The sequence below is a fragment of the Sitophilus oryzae genome, unplaced genomic scaffold (assembly GCF_002938485.1).
Source record: "Sitophilus oryzae breed Bouriz unplaced genomic scaffold, Soryzae_2.0 scaffold_1067_pilon_pilon, whole genome shotgun sequence".
Taxonomy (NCBI): domain Eukaryota; kingdom Metazoa; phylum Arthropoda; class Insecta; order Coleoptera; family Curculionidae; genus Sitophilus; species Sitophilus oryzae.
The window spans coordinates 838,012-860,291 of NW_022145690.1; the positions used below are offsets into that span (position 1 = coordinate 838,012).

The 22,280-nt window shown below is 34.1% G+C and overlaps 1 protein-coding gene across 1 annotated transcript in view; it reads right to left on the minus strand.

Moving 5' to 3' along the window:
• Nucleotides 1–474: 474 nt before the first annotated feature.
• Nucleotides 475–22,280, minus strand: part of LOC115879435 (nose resistant to fluoxetine protein 6) — a 71,886-nt gene continuing 50,080 nt past the window's right edge. Inside the window, exons 3-13 of the mRNA XM_030896271.1 lie at nucleotides 13,792–13,959; nucleotides 13,445–13,620; nucleotides 11,557–11,690; nucleotides 9,908–10,042; nucleotides 7,511–7,681; nucleotides 7,194–7,419; nucleotides 5,182–5,347; nucleotides 3,809–3,888; nucleotides 3,299–3,524; nucleotides 3,015–3,189; nucleotides 475–1,310 (exon numbers count right to left, since the gene is read on the minus strand). Of these exons, the coding sequence (XP_030752131.1) occupies nucleotides 1,021–1,310; nucleotides 3,015–3,189; nucleotides 3,299–3,524; nucleotides 3,809–3,888; nucleotides 5,182–5,347; nucleotides 7,194–7,419; nucleotides 7,511–7,681; nucleotides 9,908–10,042; nucleotides 11,557–11,690; nucleotides 13,445–13,620; nucleotides 13,792–13,959 (1,947 nt within the window). The 3' untranslated portion in view covers nucleotides 475–1,020. The remainder of the gene's footprint in view (nucleotides 1,311–3,014; nucleotides 3,190–3,298; nucleotides 3,525–3,808; nucleotides 3,889–5,181; nucleotides 5,348–7,193; nucleotides 7,420–7,510; nucleotides 7,682–9,907; nucleotides 10,043–11,556; nucleotides 11,691–13,444; nucleotides 13,621–13,791; nucleotides 13,960–22,280) is intronic.

Here is a 22,280-nt window from a genome sequence, read left to right on the forward strand (position 1 = left end):
TATTTTTATTCAGCGCATGATGTTATTAGGGGTGCCTAAAACTAAATAGGGGTTGCCACGGTTCACGGAATTTTGTATAAATACCAACCTAAAGTATATATTACGATGTATTCAGGAAAATATTTTAACTTTTACAGCGTGGCTCAAAAAAGTAAGTGGAACGGGATAATTTTTTTTAAATGGGACACCCTGTATATTAATGCATTTTTGGCTTCCCTTCTGATCACTTTATATATTCCTAAGATATTATTAAATATGTTTCGATAGTTTCAAAAATATTAATAAACAAATAAAAAAAGAAGTGTTTTAAAAAAAATATTAAAAATACAAGAAATGTTCTGTAAACAAAACCATACTAAATATTTACTATTGGTGGTCTGTACTTACTTTACAATAAATATCGTAATCTTAAACCATACAGGGTGTTCAAAGTTCTATGCCAAACTTTCTAAAATATAAAATCATGGGGGGCGGTGTCTACACATTTTGTGGGGGCGCCAAATTTTGTCTTTACCCACGACGTATTTTACCCTAGATCCGCCACTGACTCAGCTACTCAGCCGCTGACCGTCCCTGAACGCGCTCAATGACCAAACAATTTTATGAACGTAATGTGGTCTCCAAAATCAGTAATTATTATTAATGGCACCCTGTTAAAAGTGTATTCTCCTATTCATAAATATACGTAAAAAATAGGTTTTGACACAAACTAATTTGTAGTTTGTCTGTGGTTTTGATTAAAAATACGATGAGCGTAATAATCCTGCAGCCGGATTCTGTACTGTTCGTCTTGGAGTGTTTTTTTTCAAATTTGTTATACAGGTATTCTGTTTCTTCCAGTAAAATGATCAGGTAATCAGTATTTTTTGAGAAGTGAAATATAGGATAAAAAAACGTTTCATCAAAATCTGGAGACAATTTTAAAAGCTGTCGGGCTGCCAGACTGACTTGAATTTAATTTTAATCACTATTTATGATAATAAATAAAAAACATTAAAATACTTTGATAAAAACCCTGTTTCAAGTCCTTCTGCTGGATAATTGTTTGTGCTGAATAACCACTTTGTTGATGATTCTAAGCATAGACACCACTGGCGCTTCAAAAATCAAAGATAAAACAAAAGAAACTATAAACGAGGCCACTGTTTGTCCCATGAAAATAGTCAAAGTCACTGCAGTTCCCAAATGCAAAGGGCTATCTGTCGTCATCACCATTCCTCTTATCAGAATTGGATGTATCAAGTAGGCGCAGTACGTAACTCTGCTAAATGGATACAGTATGGGCAAGGAAAGGATTTTATTCACTATACCTGAAACAAAAGAAAGAATAATTAAGTGCCACCTGTGAATAAAAAGATTGAGGAAGGAGCATATCAAAAATCGTAGATAGAACGCGACAGGCTCCTGAAATGGCCGACTTAAATTCCAGTTTATCGGTGCCGTTCTAATTTTATTCAAAACGTGTAAAAATATTGCCAAGGTGTATGTGGCGCTAAACTGTATTGCTGGTTGCCAACATTGTCGCAACGTGTATTGCGAAACCTGGCGAATTCGCCAGAAAGTGAAAGACATTTTTAGGCGCCATCTCTTAATCATGTCGACAAGTAAGCGAATCAGACAATAGAATTCACTAGTAGATGGCAGAAAAGTATCGAAAATTACAGAAGGTTCGAGAAACAGTCAGTAGAGTATATAAGCCCGCGTAATCGGCAATTGGGACAGTTTGAAGTTTGAATATACCGCGTCCTACATTGCGAATCGGACAATTTGGCGAAGGACTTTTATAAATAGTTAGTTGTGTGTTTAATTAGTATAAATGGTTAGTGTAAATAGTATATAAAGAAGAAAAAAAAAGTATTTTATCGTGAGTTTAAATTAGTGGACCCATGGAATCCGTAACAATATGATTTAGGGTAAACGTGGGGTAGATTCAATAATTTGTTTTTTTTATTTTACGCTGTGAATAAATGTTGGTAGTTATTAAAATTGTTACAAAAATATATAATTCTAATAAAAGTAGATAAGTTATAATAATTATTTATTAACACAAACATGGCGATACGCTACTGAAGCAAGTAAATCAAATTGACGTATCTAAATTCTTTGACATCTAATCTTTGACAAGTAGTAAGTAAAAGCAAAAATACAAGAAAAGAGTATATTATTAGTTAATTTTAAGCGAATTGCATAAATGGTCGGTTTACTACACGTATGTATATTAAACGTATAGTCACTTACTAGCGAAAATTATTCCATTACTCGATTTTTGACCGAGATCTACCGCACACCGTAGTCTTTTTCGATAAATCGCAATAGTGTCACTGTTAAAATTTAAGTTCTGCCACAATTTCCTTCTAGATTAACTACCTTTAAACAACTATCAGTAGTAGAATAAAGAATAAATAACATAAAATAAGCTCAGTAAAGACTGAAAAATCCACAAAATTTCAAATCAAATTCAAATGTGTCAAATGAATCATCAAACAGAACTGTCAACAATCCCCACCCTATCGTATTAACGGATGCATGAAATTCAAGCTTTAATATACGTAAAAAATGACGGAAAATTATAGTTTTTCACTCCGTAGTATTATACAAGTACGGACGAAAAGTTGTGACTCTTCAAACCATTTAAAAAATATGTAGGTAGCGCCTCCTACAAGTAGGAGTCATATTTTCGATTTTTTTGGCACTGTATAGGGACAGTGTATAGAGTGAGCTTTAAATAATTGCAAATATTTTCAAGGCTGGTAGATCTCGATAAAAGAAACATAATATGTTTAGAAAATATTATTTTCCTTTTACCCTTTTTCAATTAAGTCCAAAATATCCGAGTTATTCAAGTTTGAAATTTAAAAAAAAATTGAGAGCCACCGGATGTTTTCTGTATTTGCATCCCTTTTAGCGTCGTAACCATAGGTCGAAACATGCTACCCCTAAATATATTTGCACTTATTTAAGACTCATTCTTTGGTTACATTAAATTTTAAATTATTCAGAGATTGACTGATTACCTCCATATCCAGTAACACAAGCTATAACTATCCAAGCCAATCCTAATGCCCACGCCGAATGGCTTAGGGCACTGTACAGGGCACCAACTATGGGTGATAAATTGGCCTCATACAAGCCATAAACTAGGGCTAGTAACAGGCCTGTAGATACAGTCCAGCCTATTGTGAGAGTCCACTAAAAATAATTATTTGTTTATTAGTAGTAGACATTGGTTAATTATGAAATAAAATAAGTAAAAGTTCACTTTATACTTTTATAATATTATTTATAAAAGTTCGGTTACCTTTGACATCGATATGCGACAGTCTTTTTTAAACAAGATCCAACCAGCACACATTCCTATGAAATAAGGTCCCAGTCTGGTCCAAGGTTTATCATAGATTTTATCAAACAGCGCCATAGGATCGTCAGTTCCAGGCAGGTGACTGTTGGAGTAGGCTATGTAGCCTGTTGTTATCCACGAACTGACAGCTATGACTGTTAGTAAAGAAGCCGCACTTTTGAAATGCCTAGAAAATACAGTTCGTAAATAAATAATTACAAGATATGATAGTAAGATAATCAAAAGTTTAACGGCTCAAAATTTATGCATATATCTCTTGAGATGTAATATTGAAATTTTCTTTTTCTAAAAAACGGCGTCAGCGATGGCTGTGAAATGGAGATCGCTGTCATTTTATATGTAAAATTATATGGGAAATGTCATCGATCGTCGTTTCCAAGCCAACTGGACGCCGTTTTTTTTTCGATCATACGGTATTTCTCTGTTAATAGTAGAATTATTAATTGTTACCTTGTAGCAACTATTAGAATGATGGCTCCTATAACATAGAACTGGCTATCATCAGAGATGTACCAACTCCATAGCATACACTAAAAATTTAAACATACTTATTTAAAAAAAAATGTTGTGATTAACAAATTAAGGTTTATGTAGATGTTTTATGATATTTTTCCAAAGGATGTTTAGATAATAGCCAATTTCCGAGTGTTCCTGTAGGTACTATTATCCTTTTTATTCACTAACACTGCCGGACTTGTTGGTTTATGGCTTTATGTCCTTTTCCAGCAACTTAACTTATGGATTCACGCATAACATGGCATATTGGCACTTTTTAAACTCTTGTGGTGCTTCTAGTAGGTCTATCCCACTTCTGATATGTAATAGTACAACTTGTATTTTCAAATAAAACACTGAATTTCTCTTATAACTCCTTTATTACATCGTTGTACTCAGGATTACAACACAAACATGTGCTTCGTGCGAGCGCCCGGTACCGACTGCCCGCGGGCGCCTCACTCACAATATCTTATCTACTATAACATTCTATAGCCTCTGTCATAAAAACCATGCATTGTGAATAATACAATCTGACATACATAAACCTGAATTTGTTAATCATAACAATACACTATATAAGCAATACAAAATAATTATTACTAAATAATATCAACATCTACATAAACCTTAATTTGTTAATCATAACAAATTAAGTCTAAAATTTGATCAACTGTCTCAAAAACCAAAAAAAAATAATGGCAGATTTAGTGTTTAGATAATTTCCTGAATTTATTTCTTTTACTAGAAGTTAGCATATTATTACATTTTTTTGGACACATTTTAAATTCTTAAAAAGGCAAAACATACATCCTGTGTTTTACTTAAAAAAAAAATTAAAAAATATTAGAATTCATTTTGAAATAGCGGAAAAATACAGTAAGGACTAAATACAGTAGTACATATATCTAGTTTTGAATTGGCCCTGTATTAATGAATTTACTCTCTTTTAGAATGATATTCGTTTTAAGAAAGACAGTTAAAAAGCATTAATAATTTGCTATTTTTCAGTTTTGAGAGGGCTTTTAATGTGTAGACAATTTAGTCAAAAAACGGTAATATTTCAAAAAACCACCTAGTATACATTTTATGTTATTTTTTAATGAAAATTTTATGGTAAATCCACCTAACGAAAAAATATATATAGCAATCCATTTAAAAAACTATACCTTTAGTGTAAAATACTTTTGAAACATACGTTATATCTCTGAGAATATTTTTAAAATGTGTTATATGCCAATTCCGGCATATTTGAAGTGAAAATCTTAAATAAGAAGCCAGATTGGAGCTTTTTTTGGAACACTGGGTATAATATTTTATGTTCTTACCATTTGTTCTACTGGGAACAAAGTATTTATGTAGAGTAAATTTCTCCACCAATATTTGGGACAATTCTCATGATCTAAAGCGGGCACCTCAAAGACAGAGTTGTAATTGAACCATTTCATGGCTACTTCTGTTACTCCAAGAACAAACAGGTATGGCGCTGTAAGTCTAAAATGATGAAAAATAAAATTACAAATGTTCAATTCATCCTATACCAAGAGAAATCCAAGGTATTGGATCGTTGTTTCTGGTCATACTGTCTTTGCCTTTATACTATTAATTATTTATTATACAGGGTGGTCCGAACTGTATTTCGAAAACTTCGGCAGCATATTCTGCAGATAAAAGTAAGTAAAAAAGTTCGTATAAATGTATGTCTTAAAATGTTTAGTTTCGGAGATACAGGGTGTAGAAGTGTCATTTTTATTTCGATTTTTTCTAAATAATTTCTGAAGTAACGTCAATATCTGGATGAAAATTGGTGTCTGGGAGTTTTGTGATACGAGAAATTTGATTTTGAAGTCAAAATGACTCCTATTTGTAGGGGGCGCCACCTACATGCGTTTTGACTGTTTTGAAGAGTAATAACTTTTCGACGGTACCTGTATAAAACTACTGACTAAAAAAATTAAAATTAATTTACATTTCCATGGCTTCTTACGTAAAAAATGTCTCTTGGTAAAAATCGCTACGAGCAACCGTTCTCAAGATATTTAAAATGGAAATAGTCAATACATGGCATTATTGACAAAAAATAAGCACACGTTGAATAAAGAATTGACTGAAATAATAAATGTTTATTTTTTTAAATTAATCATAAATTGTTCTGCGAAAAAATGATGATTAAACAGTTTCTGTTGAACTTTTGGCACAAAAAGATTTCAAATTTAAGATTTCAGTCTAGTTTAATTTGTCAATGTTGATAATTTTAATTTCAAATATCTCGAGAACCATTACTCGTAGCGATTTTTACCAAGAGACCTTTGTAAAAAAAAGTTGTAAATGAATATTTTTTACTCAGTAGTTTTATACAGGTATGGATGAAAAATTATTACTCTCCAGACCAGTTAAACCATATGTAGGTGGCGCCCTCTACAAATAGGAGTCATATTGACATGAAAACCAAATTTCTCATGTCCAAAAACTGCCAGACACCAATTTTCATCCAAATATTGACGTTACTTCTTAAATTATATGGAAAAAATCGAAATAAAAATGTAATTTCTACATCCTGTATCTTCGAAACTAAGCATTTTAGGATATACATTTATACGAACTTTTTTACTTATTTTAGTCTGCAGAATATGCTGCAGAAGTTTCCGGAATACAATTCGGACCACCCTGTATACTGATCACACAAATGTTTATTGTTACTACAACAAAACTAAAGCCAATACTAGAAATACAATTTCGTAATTACTCATCAGAAACTTTACTAGATATTAAAAGAATTTCGGACTTGTCCATTGTCTTTATTTATTTTAACTCGTACAACGTTTTTGGTCAGATGTATTATCCATCTTGCTCAGGTGTAAACTAAGAACGGTCAAAGTTTACACTTGAGAACTGAGAACGGTCAGAATGTAAATAAGGAGCGGTCATGACGTCAAACTAACGTGTTAAGTGTAAACTGGGAACGGTCAGAGTTGACATTTGAGAACTGAGAACGGTCTAAGCGTAAATTCGGAACGGTTATGGGTATCGAACGAACATGTTAAATATAAACTGAGAACGGTCAGAGTTTACATTTGGGAACTAAGAACGGTCAGAATGTAAATTGGGAACGGTCATGTGTCGAATGAACATGTTAAGTGTAATCTGAGAACGGTCAGAGTTTACACTTTAGAACGGTCAGTGATACATCTGACCAAAACGTTTTTTTTTTGTGGAAGTGACAATAAATAAAGACAATGGAAGTCCAAAATTATTTAGGATCAATACCGATCAATACTGAATCACTATCTATGAACTAACTAATAGATTAAAGATACAATATATTTTATTTTTTCCTTACCTTGCAAATCTATAAAATATCAGTCCCAAAAAATGTAACACTCCGCCTATAAATTTATTTCTTCCTTTGGATAGGGGATCCAATTTACCTTTGGCGTTGGTCCTAAAATACAAGAACGAAACTAACAGTCCACTGACAAAGAAGAAAGTGTCCACACTAAAAGCCCCGTTGATGATAGTTTGAAAGAAGAATTCTTTTTGAATCAATCTTCTAAATTCCATATTATCTGTAACAGGATTTAAAAAATAATCGTTATTATCTTGTAATTAAAATTTTAGGGACATTTTATTATAGAGTCTGTAATATCATTTTAGTACCTGAGTATTTAAAACAAATAATGCAGGTGTGTCCCAAAATTACCCAGATCATACTGATTGCTTTAAGTCCATGGAGGACAGGTATGGTATCACTTCCAACTGATTGATCACAAATCGTTTTCATGTTGGCTTTGACAGAAAATGACAGGATAAGTTCCTTTACAATCATTCCTAAAAATATTAACAAATCAACATGCAACAATCAATATATTTCTGTACAATCAAATACGAGTATCTTTGATTTACCGAATTTAGTCCAAGTTAGAGAATCACCCGTTATAAAAGATATAAATTTTTTGCAAAACCAAAAGTATGTTTTTATAAGTTCGAATTAAAATATCATTTTTGTATGTTAATACTTACTGTTTCAAATGATTTTTTAAAATTTTCTAAATATACCGGGTATTTTTCAAAAGTGCTATCCCCCCTATAACTTTTTTATCTTTTCAGATATACCGGGTGCGTCTCAAAACTGGCTCACCCCTATAACTTTTTTATTTTTTCAGTTAAAAAAAACGAGATTTGCTATGTTAGTATATGACATAAATTAGGATTGATTGACGTATTCAATTGTTTTCGGTCACTTCCTGTTTCACCGGAAATGAAACTTTTGATTTTTTTCTTGATTTGAAATGGAACTTTTGATTTTTAAATGACAAATTTGAAATGATAAAAAAATCGCATTTTAAATTGCAATCTAGCGTGCCATGGCTGTCTTAAAAACACTAATTTTTAATCAAGGACCCTTTGAAAAATATATTTGATCGTTTAATATTTTTCGTGTCTTGTCCTGACCTGTTAAAAGATGTCCAAATCGTATTTTTAATTATATCTCAATTTTTCCAAATAGAACAAGGGTGGCTCGTTAGCATATTTGGAAAAAAGCTTTTCTAAGCATGTTACGATTTCAAATAAACCGTATGCGGAAATGTCAAAAGTTGACATATGATATGCCATTCTATTCAGAGTGTCATTTTCTATCGAATAAGGTAAAAAAATACCGAAGGTGTCATTTAAAAATCAAAAGGTGTAGTCATTTCCGGTGAAACAGGAAGTGACCAAAAACAATTATTGAATACGTCTATCAATTTAAATTTATGACATATCCTAACATACCAAATTTGTTTTTTTATCTGAAAAAATAAAAAGTTATAGAGGTGAGCCACTTTTGAGACCCACCCGGTTTACCTAAAAAAATAAAAAGTTACATGGGTAGTCCACTTTTGAAAAACACAGCGTATTGAGGCAAAAGCATATAATTTTAACGATGTACTTAAACAGTCGTTAAACGGTAGCCTACTAAAATGCCGTTAATAGATATTGTGACGTCGTTCATGTCGGCGGAAAGTAATGCCTATTCATAAACATATTGCAAGAGCACCCGTGGCTACGTGGCTGAGGCTATCGGTTCGTGAGCATATTACGAAGGTTTTTTAAGAGTTTTTTCCTCCGATTCTACGGATCTGATTTAAGTAACCAACATATTTATTAAAGTAAAGCACGTCGGCATTGCCTCTATACTCCCAATGCATGTGTGAGCAAAAGCGGAACATGCAGTTCTCGCCCGGTCAATAAAAGAGCTACCTAGGGCAAACATCGGACCCCCTGTTCACAGGGTTCGCTTAGGTGGTTGAGTGCTTCGTCAGAAGAACAACATACCATCTTATCATGTTATTTTATTTATTGTATATATTGTATATAGCACGTTTTTATTGTATTTAAGGAGACATTCTCAATAAATGCTTTGAAACTTGAAACTTGGTTCGTGAGCGAATGGTCCAGTGTTCAAATCTCACGCTGACCAAGACTTTTTTATATTTTTTTTGCTTATAGCGTGATCTTATTGCATTGGTTTCACTCTTTTTGGTTGGATTGGTTTAGTTATTTGGCGGGTTGGTTAGCGTGGTTATTTGGAGGATGTTAATTCATTGGTTAGTTGGTTATTTGGTGGGGTTGGTTGGTTTTTACTAATTCTATTATAACTTACTAATTACTAATTCTATTATAATCTATCTAACATTTCTATATTTCATAAAGCCGTCAAGTGCGTCACATCAACGACGTCATACCTATTAACGGCATTTTAGTAAGCTACCGTTTAACGGCAGTTTAAGTACAGCCTAATTTTAAAATACAATAAAGTTAATTATAATATTTGCTATACTTTTCTATACAGTATAAGCTTAAACCTACTTCCATAGCTCTTGATACCGACTAAAATAAACTACTTAAGCATATACAGCTCAGAGAAATAAGTGAATTTAGTGAGTTCTGAAAATCAATCAAAAAATGTGTTGTTTTGGTTCCCTCTATCAGATCGTTGTTTTTTATATTCTAGTTATCTATCAGCCTCTATATTTACTTATTTCTCTGGTAAATATACTGTGAAGTACCTACTCATAATCAGTTTATATTTTGATGTTGCGGAGAAAGCCGAAGATCGTGAAGCATTTACTTCAATTGAAGGCAAGCTACCATTATTATTACCATCGTTTGATGTGTTCCTATTTACAACATATATTCCAGATTTTCCTATAAAAACGTGTATTATATACAGGATGGTACATTTTTTGGTTTAATATGAAGCCTTAACTTAAAAACTATTCAGTGATTCGATATTCAAAAAAGCTCGGTATTTCATAAATCATCCTTGAGCAAACTACAATAATGCATATTATATAAGCGATACCAAATAAATTTTTAGTTACGTCATTGAGGGCCCGATTATTAAATTCATTGTTACCAGCCATGGACATATTCGGCGCCGGGCTAACTGACTAACTGGAATTTAAATTTCCCGCTGGCGAATCAGGTTGTAGCTCTGCTGTAAGAAATGTGAAGTTGCCACATTAATTTATTTATTTTCTGACATTTTAATTCATTTTGACACTTTAGTTTTATATTATAACCTTTTTTTTAAGTGAATTGTTCTGCAGTTGATTGAGACCTTGCAGTCGAATTTTTCTTTTTAGAATCGCTTTTAGTGCGAAGTGTACAAGATGCCGACAGCCGCCAAGCTTAACAGCCGTTGCTAAAAACTCATCGGAACTAGTGATGGGATAACTCGAGCGAAAATTCGCTCGAGTACTCGATTATTGAAGTAACCGACATCGATCGATTATGAATGAGCGATGCAAGTGATGAGTTACGAGCGACGAACGCAAGCCATCCTAGAATTAAATAAATTGAAATCCGATTTTAATGTGACATACTCGATAAAAAGCCGAGCGAATTTTTAAATACGAGCGATATTTCGCTCGAGCGATCGCTCGATTATCGAAATCGCTTAAATTCGAGTACTCGATTATTGAAATTAATCGGTTTTTCCCATCACTAATCGCAACCTTATTAGAATATTTTGAACGAGAAAGCGGTAGTAATGGCTCTTTATGTCCCTTAAGTGTTGTTAAGGAGGTGAGTTTTGTTGTTGTAAATAATAACTGTTTATATATTGTCAAGGTGTATGTGGCGCTAAACTGTATTACTGATTGCCTACATTGCCGCAACGTGTCAAGAAACATGGTCAATTCACCAAAAAGTAAAAGACATTTTTAAGCGCCATCTCTTAATCATGTCGACAAGTAACCGAATCAGACAATAGATTTTTCCAGTATGAAGTAGAACGCTCTCCGAGAATTGTAGAAGGTTCGAGAAACAGTCAATAGAGTATATAAGCCGGCGTAATCGGCAATTGGGACAGTTTGAAGTTTGAATATACCCAAAGAATATACCGCGTTTAAATTATTACGAATCGGACAATTTGGCGAAGGAATTTTATAAGTAGTTAATTGTGTGTTATTAGTATAAATTGTGTGTAAATTGTGAGAAAAAAAATTAGTTAAGTCTTTTATCGTGAGTTTAAATTAGTGGACCCACGGAATCCGTAACAATATTTATAATTAATTTATTTCTGTTTTCTCAAATATTTTGATCAAAAGAAAATATGTAAAAGTGGACAACGCTGTGCCGGTCAAGCTTAATCACGTGACTAAAAGTTTATTTGGTATGATCTATAGTTTTATCTACATTTTTTTATTTCAACTTACCGTTGTTCGATTTTAAACTCGGTACTGAAAACCGTTGTGTTATAGTAGCGACTCTTTTATTTTTCTCGTGTTCCAGGTAGTAATCGAAAATGGTACCACCTGTCAGTAAACATATCATACCTGCAGTCACCACACTATATTAAATAAATAAAAATTATAAATAAAACATATTATTAAAAAAAGCCTCGGGATTTGGCCTTTGAACACCAGCTTGTTAGTGGCCTTTTACTCATGAACGAATTTTTATAACTAAGAAAAAGAACTATAGGGAAATTAAAACAACTTTGGGTGCACGTCATCAATGACACCATGCGTCGTATTATGGAGTTTGCTGGTGGTCGTATTAGAGATGGGAATTCTTGTTCCTTGGGAGGAACTAGTTCCTTAGTTCTAGTTCCTCCACAGGAATAGTTCCTTGATCTAGGTCTTTAGTTCACAATAGTTCCCGACTAACATTGACATCCCCCTTGCTTGCTAATGCGTTTCATTGTCAGTCAGAACTATTCACAGTATGATCTGTATAATTTTTATAATGTACGGAGATATAACGAGACATGTAATTGTGTATGTTAAAAACATATAGGTAAGTTTTATTCCAGATAAAAAAAATAAAAAAATAACTCAAATCAGAGTTTAAAAAACTATATCACAAATCAATTGGAGCAAATATTACAAAAATTTTACAAAAAATTGCATTTTTCCTCACTTCAAGCTTTTTGTTTTTGTCTAAAAATTCAGATATCTATTTCGTTTTATAAGATATTTCTTAATTTTAGGGACCTAAAGTGAAACATTCCCATAAAATATTTAAAAAAACAAACTAAAACTCAAAAACAGTATCCACAACAATTTTCTGTGGTAATTACGCCGGCTGTGGCAATAGATAAGGCCGAATCCGTCTTGTATTATACCTCGGATATGCCGACTGAATAGATTCCCGTGAACTAGTCTTTTAATTAGTTCCTCTATGTCCGGATCCGATAACATACGGCTGGCACTCCCCACGCCTGCCTAGCATCAATCGCGCTGGCTGATCCATACGTAAACTAGTATTTTATTTAGTTCCTTTAGGTCCGGATCCGATAACATACGGCTGGCACTCCCCACTCCTGCCTAACATCTATCGCGCTTTCCCGATCCGTACGTACCTAAACTAGTCTTTTATTTAGTTCCTCTAGGTCCGGATCCGATAACATACGGCTGGCACTCCCCACTCCCCACTCCTGCTTACCATCGGGCTACGCGCGCTGGCCGATCCGTCGCATATTATTATATATCGGTCACAGTCTCGATCCCGGAATAGATCCTGAGGAACTAGTTCTTTGAGAAACCAGGAACTAGTTCTTTTCATTCCGGGGTCGGAATAGTTCATTGGAACTAGTTCGTTCACGAACTACACACCTCTAGGTCGTATTATGATGTGCAACCAAAGTTATTTTAATTCCCTATATTTAAAATATCTAAATGCAACCATTGACGTTCTGTTTTTTGCTTCTGACTACGCGTTTCGAGGTCTACCCCCTGAAACATAAGCAGTTAATTAGGCAAATTTGTTTACAAGTAAAAAGCCACTGACAAACACTGGTTTCCGTTTGTGACTCTTAACTACATTTTTTATTTTTCAGATTTCCTCTTCAGTGGTAAAATACAATATGATCGAAAAAATACGGCGTCAGCGATGGCTATGAAATGAAGGTCGCTGTCATTTTATATATAAAATTATATGAAGAATGTCATCGATCATCAGTTCAAAGCTAAACAGACGCCGTTTTTTTTATCATACAGTACATATAGAGGTATTAGATATTACTTAAGATATTTGTGTATACAATTTCTATTTTTTAGTATGTTTTATCAAAAGATATTTTGTTAATTTAGCTATTTTTACCACAAAATAATAAATGTAGGATCCATCCATACGACGAATCTGTCATGCCTAGAACGGATTTTGAGGACATCTACTGTAATTTGAGGTGCTGTGGTCGATGTTTCTTCAATAATTGTTTTCACATCATCGTTTGTACAAGCGAAGGGTAAACAAAGACCCAAATGTAATATTCTCTCCTGTAAATAGAAAAGAATAATCAAAAATCTTTCATTTCTTATATTTTCTGTGTTACTCAAATATTTCACTAACATAGCCATCAATAGATTTATGGAAAAATTAATGAAAATATAAGATATGAAAATGTATTACATTGTGTAAAAATTTGTTATTTATCTATTAAAAGTTACCTCTGTAGTGAAGGTAGAATTAATGTGGAGTCTCATGGTATAGAAAGCAACTGAAAATGGTGGTGTAGAGGTATAAACCAAAGGTCCTTGTTTGTAACCAACCGCTTGGCTGGGACTGGAGGGTAGAAACTTAGTAAGGGATGCTGCCCTAACCATTCTGGACCTGTTCTAAAAGGATAAAGAATAGATTAATACTCATATTAAATAATTATTTATTAATAATTATTATATTAATTAATTATTTATTATAATAATTATTATTATTATATTAAGCCAGAGAATACAACATCGAGATGTACCTGTGCTTCGTGGACCAGTGGCGTATATAGAGGTGGGTCCCATGGGGCCCGGGCCCCCCCTAGAAACTATAACTTGGGTTAACTATTAGGCTTTTGGGTCAAAAATGGCACCCTAAACAGCATATTCTACATTACTTTTTATTTGGGCCCCCCCTAAAATAAATTCCTGTATCCGCCCCTGTCGTGGACTACTCCAAGGCGTTTGATAAGGTAAAATGGAATAAACTTTGGACTATTTTACTAGAATTGGGCAGTCCACCTCACCTCATTTATTTGGTTAAACAGCTCTATGAGAACAACAATGCTAAAATCAGAGCTAATAACACGTTATCGAGTGGTTTCAAGAGTAACGCAGGTGTGAGACAGGGATGTATTACTCTCGCCAATCCTGTTAATTCCTACACTGAATATATCATGCGTCGAGTAGTAGAAGAATGGAACGGTGGGATATCCGTGGGGGGCAGGAGATTAAATAACATGAGATACGCGGATGATGATACCGTGGTTATAACCGCCAGCAAAGAAGAGTTGCAAGAAGTCATGGCTGCACTGTGCTCTATTAGTAAAGAATATGGCTTGGAACTAAACGTAACGGATTACCTTGGTCGGAACTAACTAATATTAAAGCTTGGAACTAACTTGGAACGGAACCAACGGAAACCCAAGACGATGATTGTTGACCGCCTCCGCAACAACCAACCTGATGTCCGAACCGTGGCTGGATAAGAGGTTGTGTGCCAGTTCAACTATTTAGGTTCCATGATAGCAAACTCTGGAGGATGCGAGGCTGAAATCAGGCGCAGAGTGGCAATGGCGAGGAATGCAACAACAAAGCGGACTAAGATATGGAAGACTTCAGTAATCACACGGAAAACTAAACTTCCCATTGCGAACTCCCTCATTTTCCCCATAGCTATGTATGGCTCTGAAACATGGACGCTAAAGGAAAGTGATAAGCGAAGAATAAACGCCTTGGAGATGTGGGTATATCGACGGTTGCTGCGAATATCATGGACGGCTCATCGAACCGACATTACCAAATTGAATCGGTCAATCCTCCGATATTTTGGCCATATTGCCAGGAGTGGCACCTCAATTGAGAGACTGATTTTGGAGGGGAAGGTAGAGGGAAGACGATCACGTGGAAGGTCACCTAAGGTGGGTAGACCAAGTCAAAACCCTAGTGGACCACAACCTCCCCAAAGCCTCACATGAGTCACATGATGTCACCATACTCTCACACGTAGGGTGAAGGACTGAAGAGAGAGACCACAAAACACCATTTTATTAGCCGACCATACCAATAGGTATGGTAGGCTATTAGGATCGGAAAAAAAAGTTTTTTTAATTTCACTCAAAATGAGTTATTTGGGTCATAAATGACCTAAATACAAAATATTTTCATGGTGTCTGTCTGTCTGTCTGTCCGTCTATAACACGATAACTCAAAAACCGCTGAATCGATTTTAACCAAATTTGGCACAAAAATACTGTGGCACCCGAGAATCTGGCCATTAGTTTTTGGTGGGGGTGGGGGGTTGGTAAGGGGGTACGAGAGGGGGTTAAAAATTTTAAAAAATCGTAACTCCAAAATTACAGTAGCTAGCGAAACGCGGTTTTCAAATTAAGATTAAGAATAATATTTGCAACAAAATTTGTAATAACATCAAAATCAGTCAAAGTCGCAGTTTTTGAGATATTAACATATTTTAGTATGGGCGGCTATACGTGCCTCCCGGCGCCAATTTTTTACTCTTTTTTAACTGTATTGATAAGATTTGATTATTACGCTCGGTAAAATACTAGTAGAGTGCCTATGCAAATATTCAATTTTCATACAGGGTGTTTAAAAAAATGTGTGCCATCTCTCGTGGAGAGATTGCTCACGTAAAAATAAGATTTATTTTTCATATTAGTATAGGTCCGATTCTGCTTTGTTTCCTAGCCACAGAGGGTTAAAGTCTTCATCTTTTTTGATTTATTATAATTTTCTTCCATGTGCTTTTAGCGATTCGAATGAAATTTTGAGGTAAAACCTTTGGTAAAAGTTACTCTCTTCTTCTTCTTATCACGCCCTCTCCTGGAGAAGGTTGGCGATCCAAATGGCAATTGTGGCTCTGGAAACTGCAGCCCGGAAGATTTCCGCAGACGAGCGTTCAAACCATCTCCTTAAATATTTTAGCCAAGAGTTCTGGCGTCTTCCTACTGATCTTTTCCCTTGCAGTTTGCCCTCTATTATGAAGCGCAGTATTTCGTATCTATCACCTCTCATCACATGACCCAGGTATTGCATTTTTCTTTCCTTGATGGTATTCAGTATCTCTTTTTGTTTCTGCATGCGCTGGAGTACTTCATCGTTGGTGATCCTTGGTACCCATGAGATTCACAGCATCCATTTTCGGTCTGTGAATTTAGTGTCTAGCTCTCACATCCATAGAGTAACACAGAGAAGACGTAGCATCCGGCCATTCGAGTGCTGAGTTCCGCACTGAGATCTCGTCTTGTAAAAATGATTTCATACTCACGAAGATTTTTCTCGCTTGCCCAATTCTTGAAAATATTTCTCTTTTCGGGTCGCACTGACTATTGATGTTAGCTCCTAAATACTTTATTGAGGTCACTTGTTCAATTGTTTGTCCCTTGACACGCAGGTGTACATTTATTGGAGTCTTAGAAAAGACCAATAGTTTGGTCTTGGAGACATTGAGATGCAGTCCAAACATCTCACTATAGCATGGACTACCGAATCTATGATGCTTTGCAGTCCTTGTATATCGTTGGCTATTATAACCGTATCATCGGCATATCTGATATTGTTTATTGGGATTCCATTGAACTTGATTCCGCCCTGGATTCGAGCCAGTGCTTCTCTAAATATAGTCTCCGAGTACAGGTTAAACAGGGGCGGAGACAAGACGCAACCCTGTCGAACACCCCGTCTGATTTGTATATCTTCCGATGTTGACTGCTTCATCTCAACTACCGCCGTTTGATGCCGATAAAGTTCTGATATGAAACGTAGGTCTTGTTCGTTAACTCCGGTTGTTCTTAGAATTTTGATCATCTTCTGATGATTAACACAGTCGAACGCCTTACAATAGTCTATGAAGCATGCAAATACATTCACATTCATGTCTCTACACCTACGTGTCATTACATTTAGGGAGAAGAGTGCTTCATGCGTTCCGAGTCCGTTTCTGAAGCTAAACTGGGTGTTGTTCATCTGATTTTCGCACTTGTAGATTCGCGTGTGAATGATTCTAAGAAAGGTTTTGAGGACATGGGACATAAGAATTATCATCCGATAGTCATCACATTGTGAGGCGTTGGGTTTCTTTGGCAGTGTTACGAATGTTGATTTAAGCCAATCTGACGGTATTTTGCTTGAGCTATATAATTTGTTAAATAATGATGTTACAAAACCTAGGCTTTTGCTTTCGTTTTTAAGTTTATTTTATCGGGGCCGGTAGCTTTTCCGCTTTTCTGTGCATTTATTGCATGAACAACTTCATCTTTGGTTATTGCTGGAGCCTTTTCATTCAGTATGTGATCCATCGGTGGTGGGGAGCAAGGTCTGTCATCATTAAAAAGGGTTTCGATATATTCTTTCCATCTCGCAAGCTTAGACTTTACTCCTAGAATTATCTCGTTGTTATCGTCTCTTAGGGACTGCTTATTGGTGTTTTCTGCGTCTGTGTGTAAATTCTTTCACTTTTTTTATGAACATTGAAGGTGTGAAAAGTTATTATAAATAGGACATATTTTAATGCTAAAAAAGTGTCGACATATTCACCAGGGACGTGCATATGAGTTACCACTGGAATATTTTTTTAAAAATAATATGTACGCCATTGACTTTTTTTCTTCGATTATTAAAATTGTGTAGATCGTTAAATGCTGATTTAAAGTTGTCTCTGTAAAACCATAGGTATAGACATTTTTTTCTTATTCTAATAGCATCCAAATGTAAATAAACTTGCCGAAATGTAAAATAAGTATACTCATTGATTCCTCATCAAAAAATATTAAAAAGAAGTTCCTATAAACTTGGGTGCGGAAATGCTTAGTTTTAAAAGTACAGGATATTAAAACTTTTAAAAAATAGGCCTTTTCTAAGTTTCTTAAATACCATTATTTTTGGGGGGAATTTGCTCGGGCTAGGTAGCACTGTACTCAGGGGCGCAACTAGACATATACTTTTGGGGGGGCTCAAGTTTTTGGGGGGCTTAGGTCACTATAAGATAAGATTCATGTGAGGTTAAAACCAATTTCATACGACACGCACCGGTCATCTGGGGGGCGCAGATGACTAAAAGCCCCCCTGCCCCCCCCTGCCCCCCCACTAGTTGCGCCTCTGACTGTACTACACAAATACACTGTGTTATAAATTTTAATAAAATTCAATAATAAATTATATTAATAAATAATTAATTAATTTTAATTTTATTAATTGTGATTAATAAAATTACGTTTTCACATCAAAGAGATTGAAATGGACAAAATATCAAGATACAACTTTTAATCGGCATTAGATGGCCTACACACCTTCGGTAATACGAGAAAGAAGTCAGTAGCGCACATGTTTTTTTAGAAAAATATTCCAGTGATAACCCATATACATGTCCCCGCTGAAAGCACGTGGAAGAAAATTGTAATAAATAAAAAAAAAAGGTGAAAACTTTAACCTCCTAGGTAACTACGAAACTAAGCAAAATCGGACACATTATGATAAAAATATATATGAAAAATAAATCTTATTTATACGTCCAAAAATAAATCTTATTTAATCTCCACACGAAAGATGGCACATGTTTTTGGTTGGTTGTTGGTTGGGTTTAATTAATTTTGTCACAACGACTCTGGAGTAAAAAACAGTCTTTGAGTAGCACACAAACGACACTTTGTGTAAGGTTTTGAGTCTAGCCCCCCTAACCGAATTCTGGATCTGCCCCCGGCTGCTCCTGATATTAATATAGTTGGTGAAACATGCGTCCAGGGTTTAAAACTGTATAAAATAAGTTGTTTTGGTGTAATTTGAGAGATGTGTATCATTTAAAAAAAAGATAAAGTGGCGGGGGAGACGCCAAATATTCCAACTTAAATTATTGTATGTTAATTAATTATTAATTACTATTATTAATATTAAAGATATTTATATTATGATTTTTTTATCTTTCCTTAAATCAAGTACTTTATAAAAGAGATATTTTATTTTTATTAGTGAGAAGGGAATTCTGAATTAAATAGATATTAAATTTAAAACAAATTACAAAAAAAAATGAGGAAAAATCGATTTATTATTAAAAAATGTGGATGCTTCACCTTGTCACGTGCTAAATCGTATTTTAAAAAACAAAATATTTACTACTTATGTATGCTGTTTGACCGGAAAAAAATAAAACGCATACATGGTCTTTTAAAAAACAAGGCCAAACGAAAAGATTCTGATTCTTCATCTCACTTGACATTGACAGTGAGTAAATAAGGTCTGTACAACTTATTTATTTGTGTTTACCAAGGAAATTATAAGTAATTTTTATGTATGTTTTAGTAGTAGTTGATTTATATACCACATGGTCAAAAAACAGCGTCATAGTAGTCTTTAAAAAATTAATCGACGATAATTTCTGTCGGAACAAACGGTGTTTATTATATTTAAAATAATTAATTAATAATTTATGACTCATAAAGAATTGACGAAAGGCCATTATGAGTAATAATTTTCTTTCGATCTGTATATTAAATAATAATATACTGAAACGCTAAACATGAAGAACAGGGACACAATGTAGAAATCGTGTCATTGTCTATGGATTCCACCACAACTAATTTATATTGGCTCTTGGATGATTACAAAAAGATCTAAAATGATTTTATAGCTTCCCGTAAATGCATTTTAAGTACAATTTGCACAACGAGTTAAAAACGCACGAATTTCACATTAGGATAGATATGGCTTTTCCATGCAACGCATTTTTATCAGTTGCATTTTAGTACTGACACCACGATAATTATGTTTAAACTCATGTAATTGTATATTGTGAAAGATATTTATGACAAACAAGTACTTTAAAGTCATAACCATTAATTACGTGAAACATTTTTGAACATTTTTTGACCGATGTTTCGTTAGGCAACCAGTATTTCTTTTATATAATCAAAATTGTCACTCTAAATTTTACATAACCAAATTGTCATTCTAAATCGCTGTCTTTTTTTAGACAGATGTCATTATTCAATTCATTATTTGAATTCTCAGAACGTTGTTAACAAAAGTTTTCTTAAAATAAAAATTTAATCAATCACAATTGTTGAATCTCCATCATTTACCGGATTAATAATACAGAAATTACAGCTCAATTACAAACAATTCATTATTTAAAGTGATTTACAGTAATTTTATTAAATTATACGAATATTCTCGTTGACTATTGGTTTCAAATAAATATGACAGAGTCCTCTAATGAAAATGCGAGTTACTAACTCTAAATTCCAATTCTGAGCTGGCAAATGGGCTAGATGCTTTACCAAGATCGTTATTCAGAAGCTACAAACCTATAGATGAAAATATGCATGAAATCAAGTCGGTCAAGTTTGCCCCCCGTATTAGAGAAAATTCCAAAATAAATACACCACTATTTTGCACACATTTTGCACAACTTTGCACACCATAAATGATATTTTGCACACTTACCTAAGAGAAACCAGAGCCGTTTTTTAAACGGGGAGCAAACTTACCGTTCCCCCCCATTTGTTACGAAATTGATTTATATCTATGTACAGGGTGGGTCAAATTCGACGCTTTTAAATGGAAACACCCTTTTCTATAGGAGAAAGAAGAAAACTAATATCGGTGTCTGGAGCTCAATTTTCATCAAAAACATGATGGTGAAAACCGCACATCAATATCTGTTACCGTTTCGGAGTTACGGGGTGTTTTTAAAAAATTTGCATTTTTAACAAATCGCTGTAACTTTTTTGCTATGGAAAATTTGGTATTTCTATAAAAACATTTCCAAAGCACCTTTTTACGTAGAATTTAATGGTATAAGTATAATTTTTTTAAAATTAATATTTTAAGAGTTATCAACAGAAAAATTGATTTTTTAATTGGGACACTCTCTATATTTTTAATTAACTGAAAAGAATTTAAAATTACCTTTCCAAAAATATAGCACACTTGATATTTTGTTATAATCCCCTTCGAAATAGAGTATTTTTAAAAGTTCGCCACTTTTAACTAGTAGGCTTTGGACCCCTTATTGATGATATGCCCTTATGGAACTCGAAAACATATTTTTCCAGCAAGACGACGCACCGCCTCTGAACGCTGAAGTGATCAGCAAATTTTTGCAGCCAATTTCAAGAATAATAATTGTATAGCTAACGAAGATCCCAGCCGTTGGCCGTCGAGGCCGCCTGACTTAGTGCCCATGGATCTAATCCTATGGATATATTTGCGGAAGAATAAAGGTTCCTTGTTCTTCCGTATAATCTAGACAAGAATTAGAAATACTTAGTAGTTATGAGAGGGTACCTTTCACCCCCCACTGAGTTAACGAATTCCGCGATGAATGTTCAAAAACTGTCCCGCCTGTCCATAACAGAAGACAGTCGATATGTCGAACACCTGTAGCAAAATCTCATGTCTTGGTTATTTATTTTTTTTTGTTATTAGATATAGTTTAAATCTGTTGATGTTGGTTAAATATATTTTAAATTGTTATAAAATTCTGCATCTCTCATCTCTCATAGCAAATATTATTTCCGTTTTAATTGATGCTCACAGCTAGATTTTTTTTTGCATTACAGCCGGTGCCGTTCAAAACCTACTTATTTATAGCGGGCGAATTTTTATATACTCTATATCTCGAAGAGGAATCGAGCAAAATACCAAGTGTGTTATATTTTTGGAAAGGTAATTTTAAATTCTTTTCAATAAATTAAAAATATACAGGGTGTCCCATATAAAAAATCAAATTTTCTATTGATAATTCTTAACAACCATTCCAAACCATTAAATTCTGCGTAAAAAGGTGCTTTGGAAATGTTTTCATAAAAATACAAAATTTTTCATAGCAAAAAAGTTACAGCGATTTGTTAAAAATGCATATTTTTGAAAAACACCCCGTAACTCCGAAACGGTACAGATATCGATATGCGGTTTTCACCATCATGTTTTTGACAAAA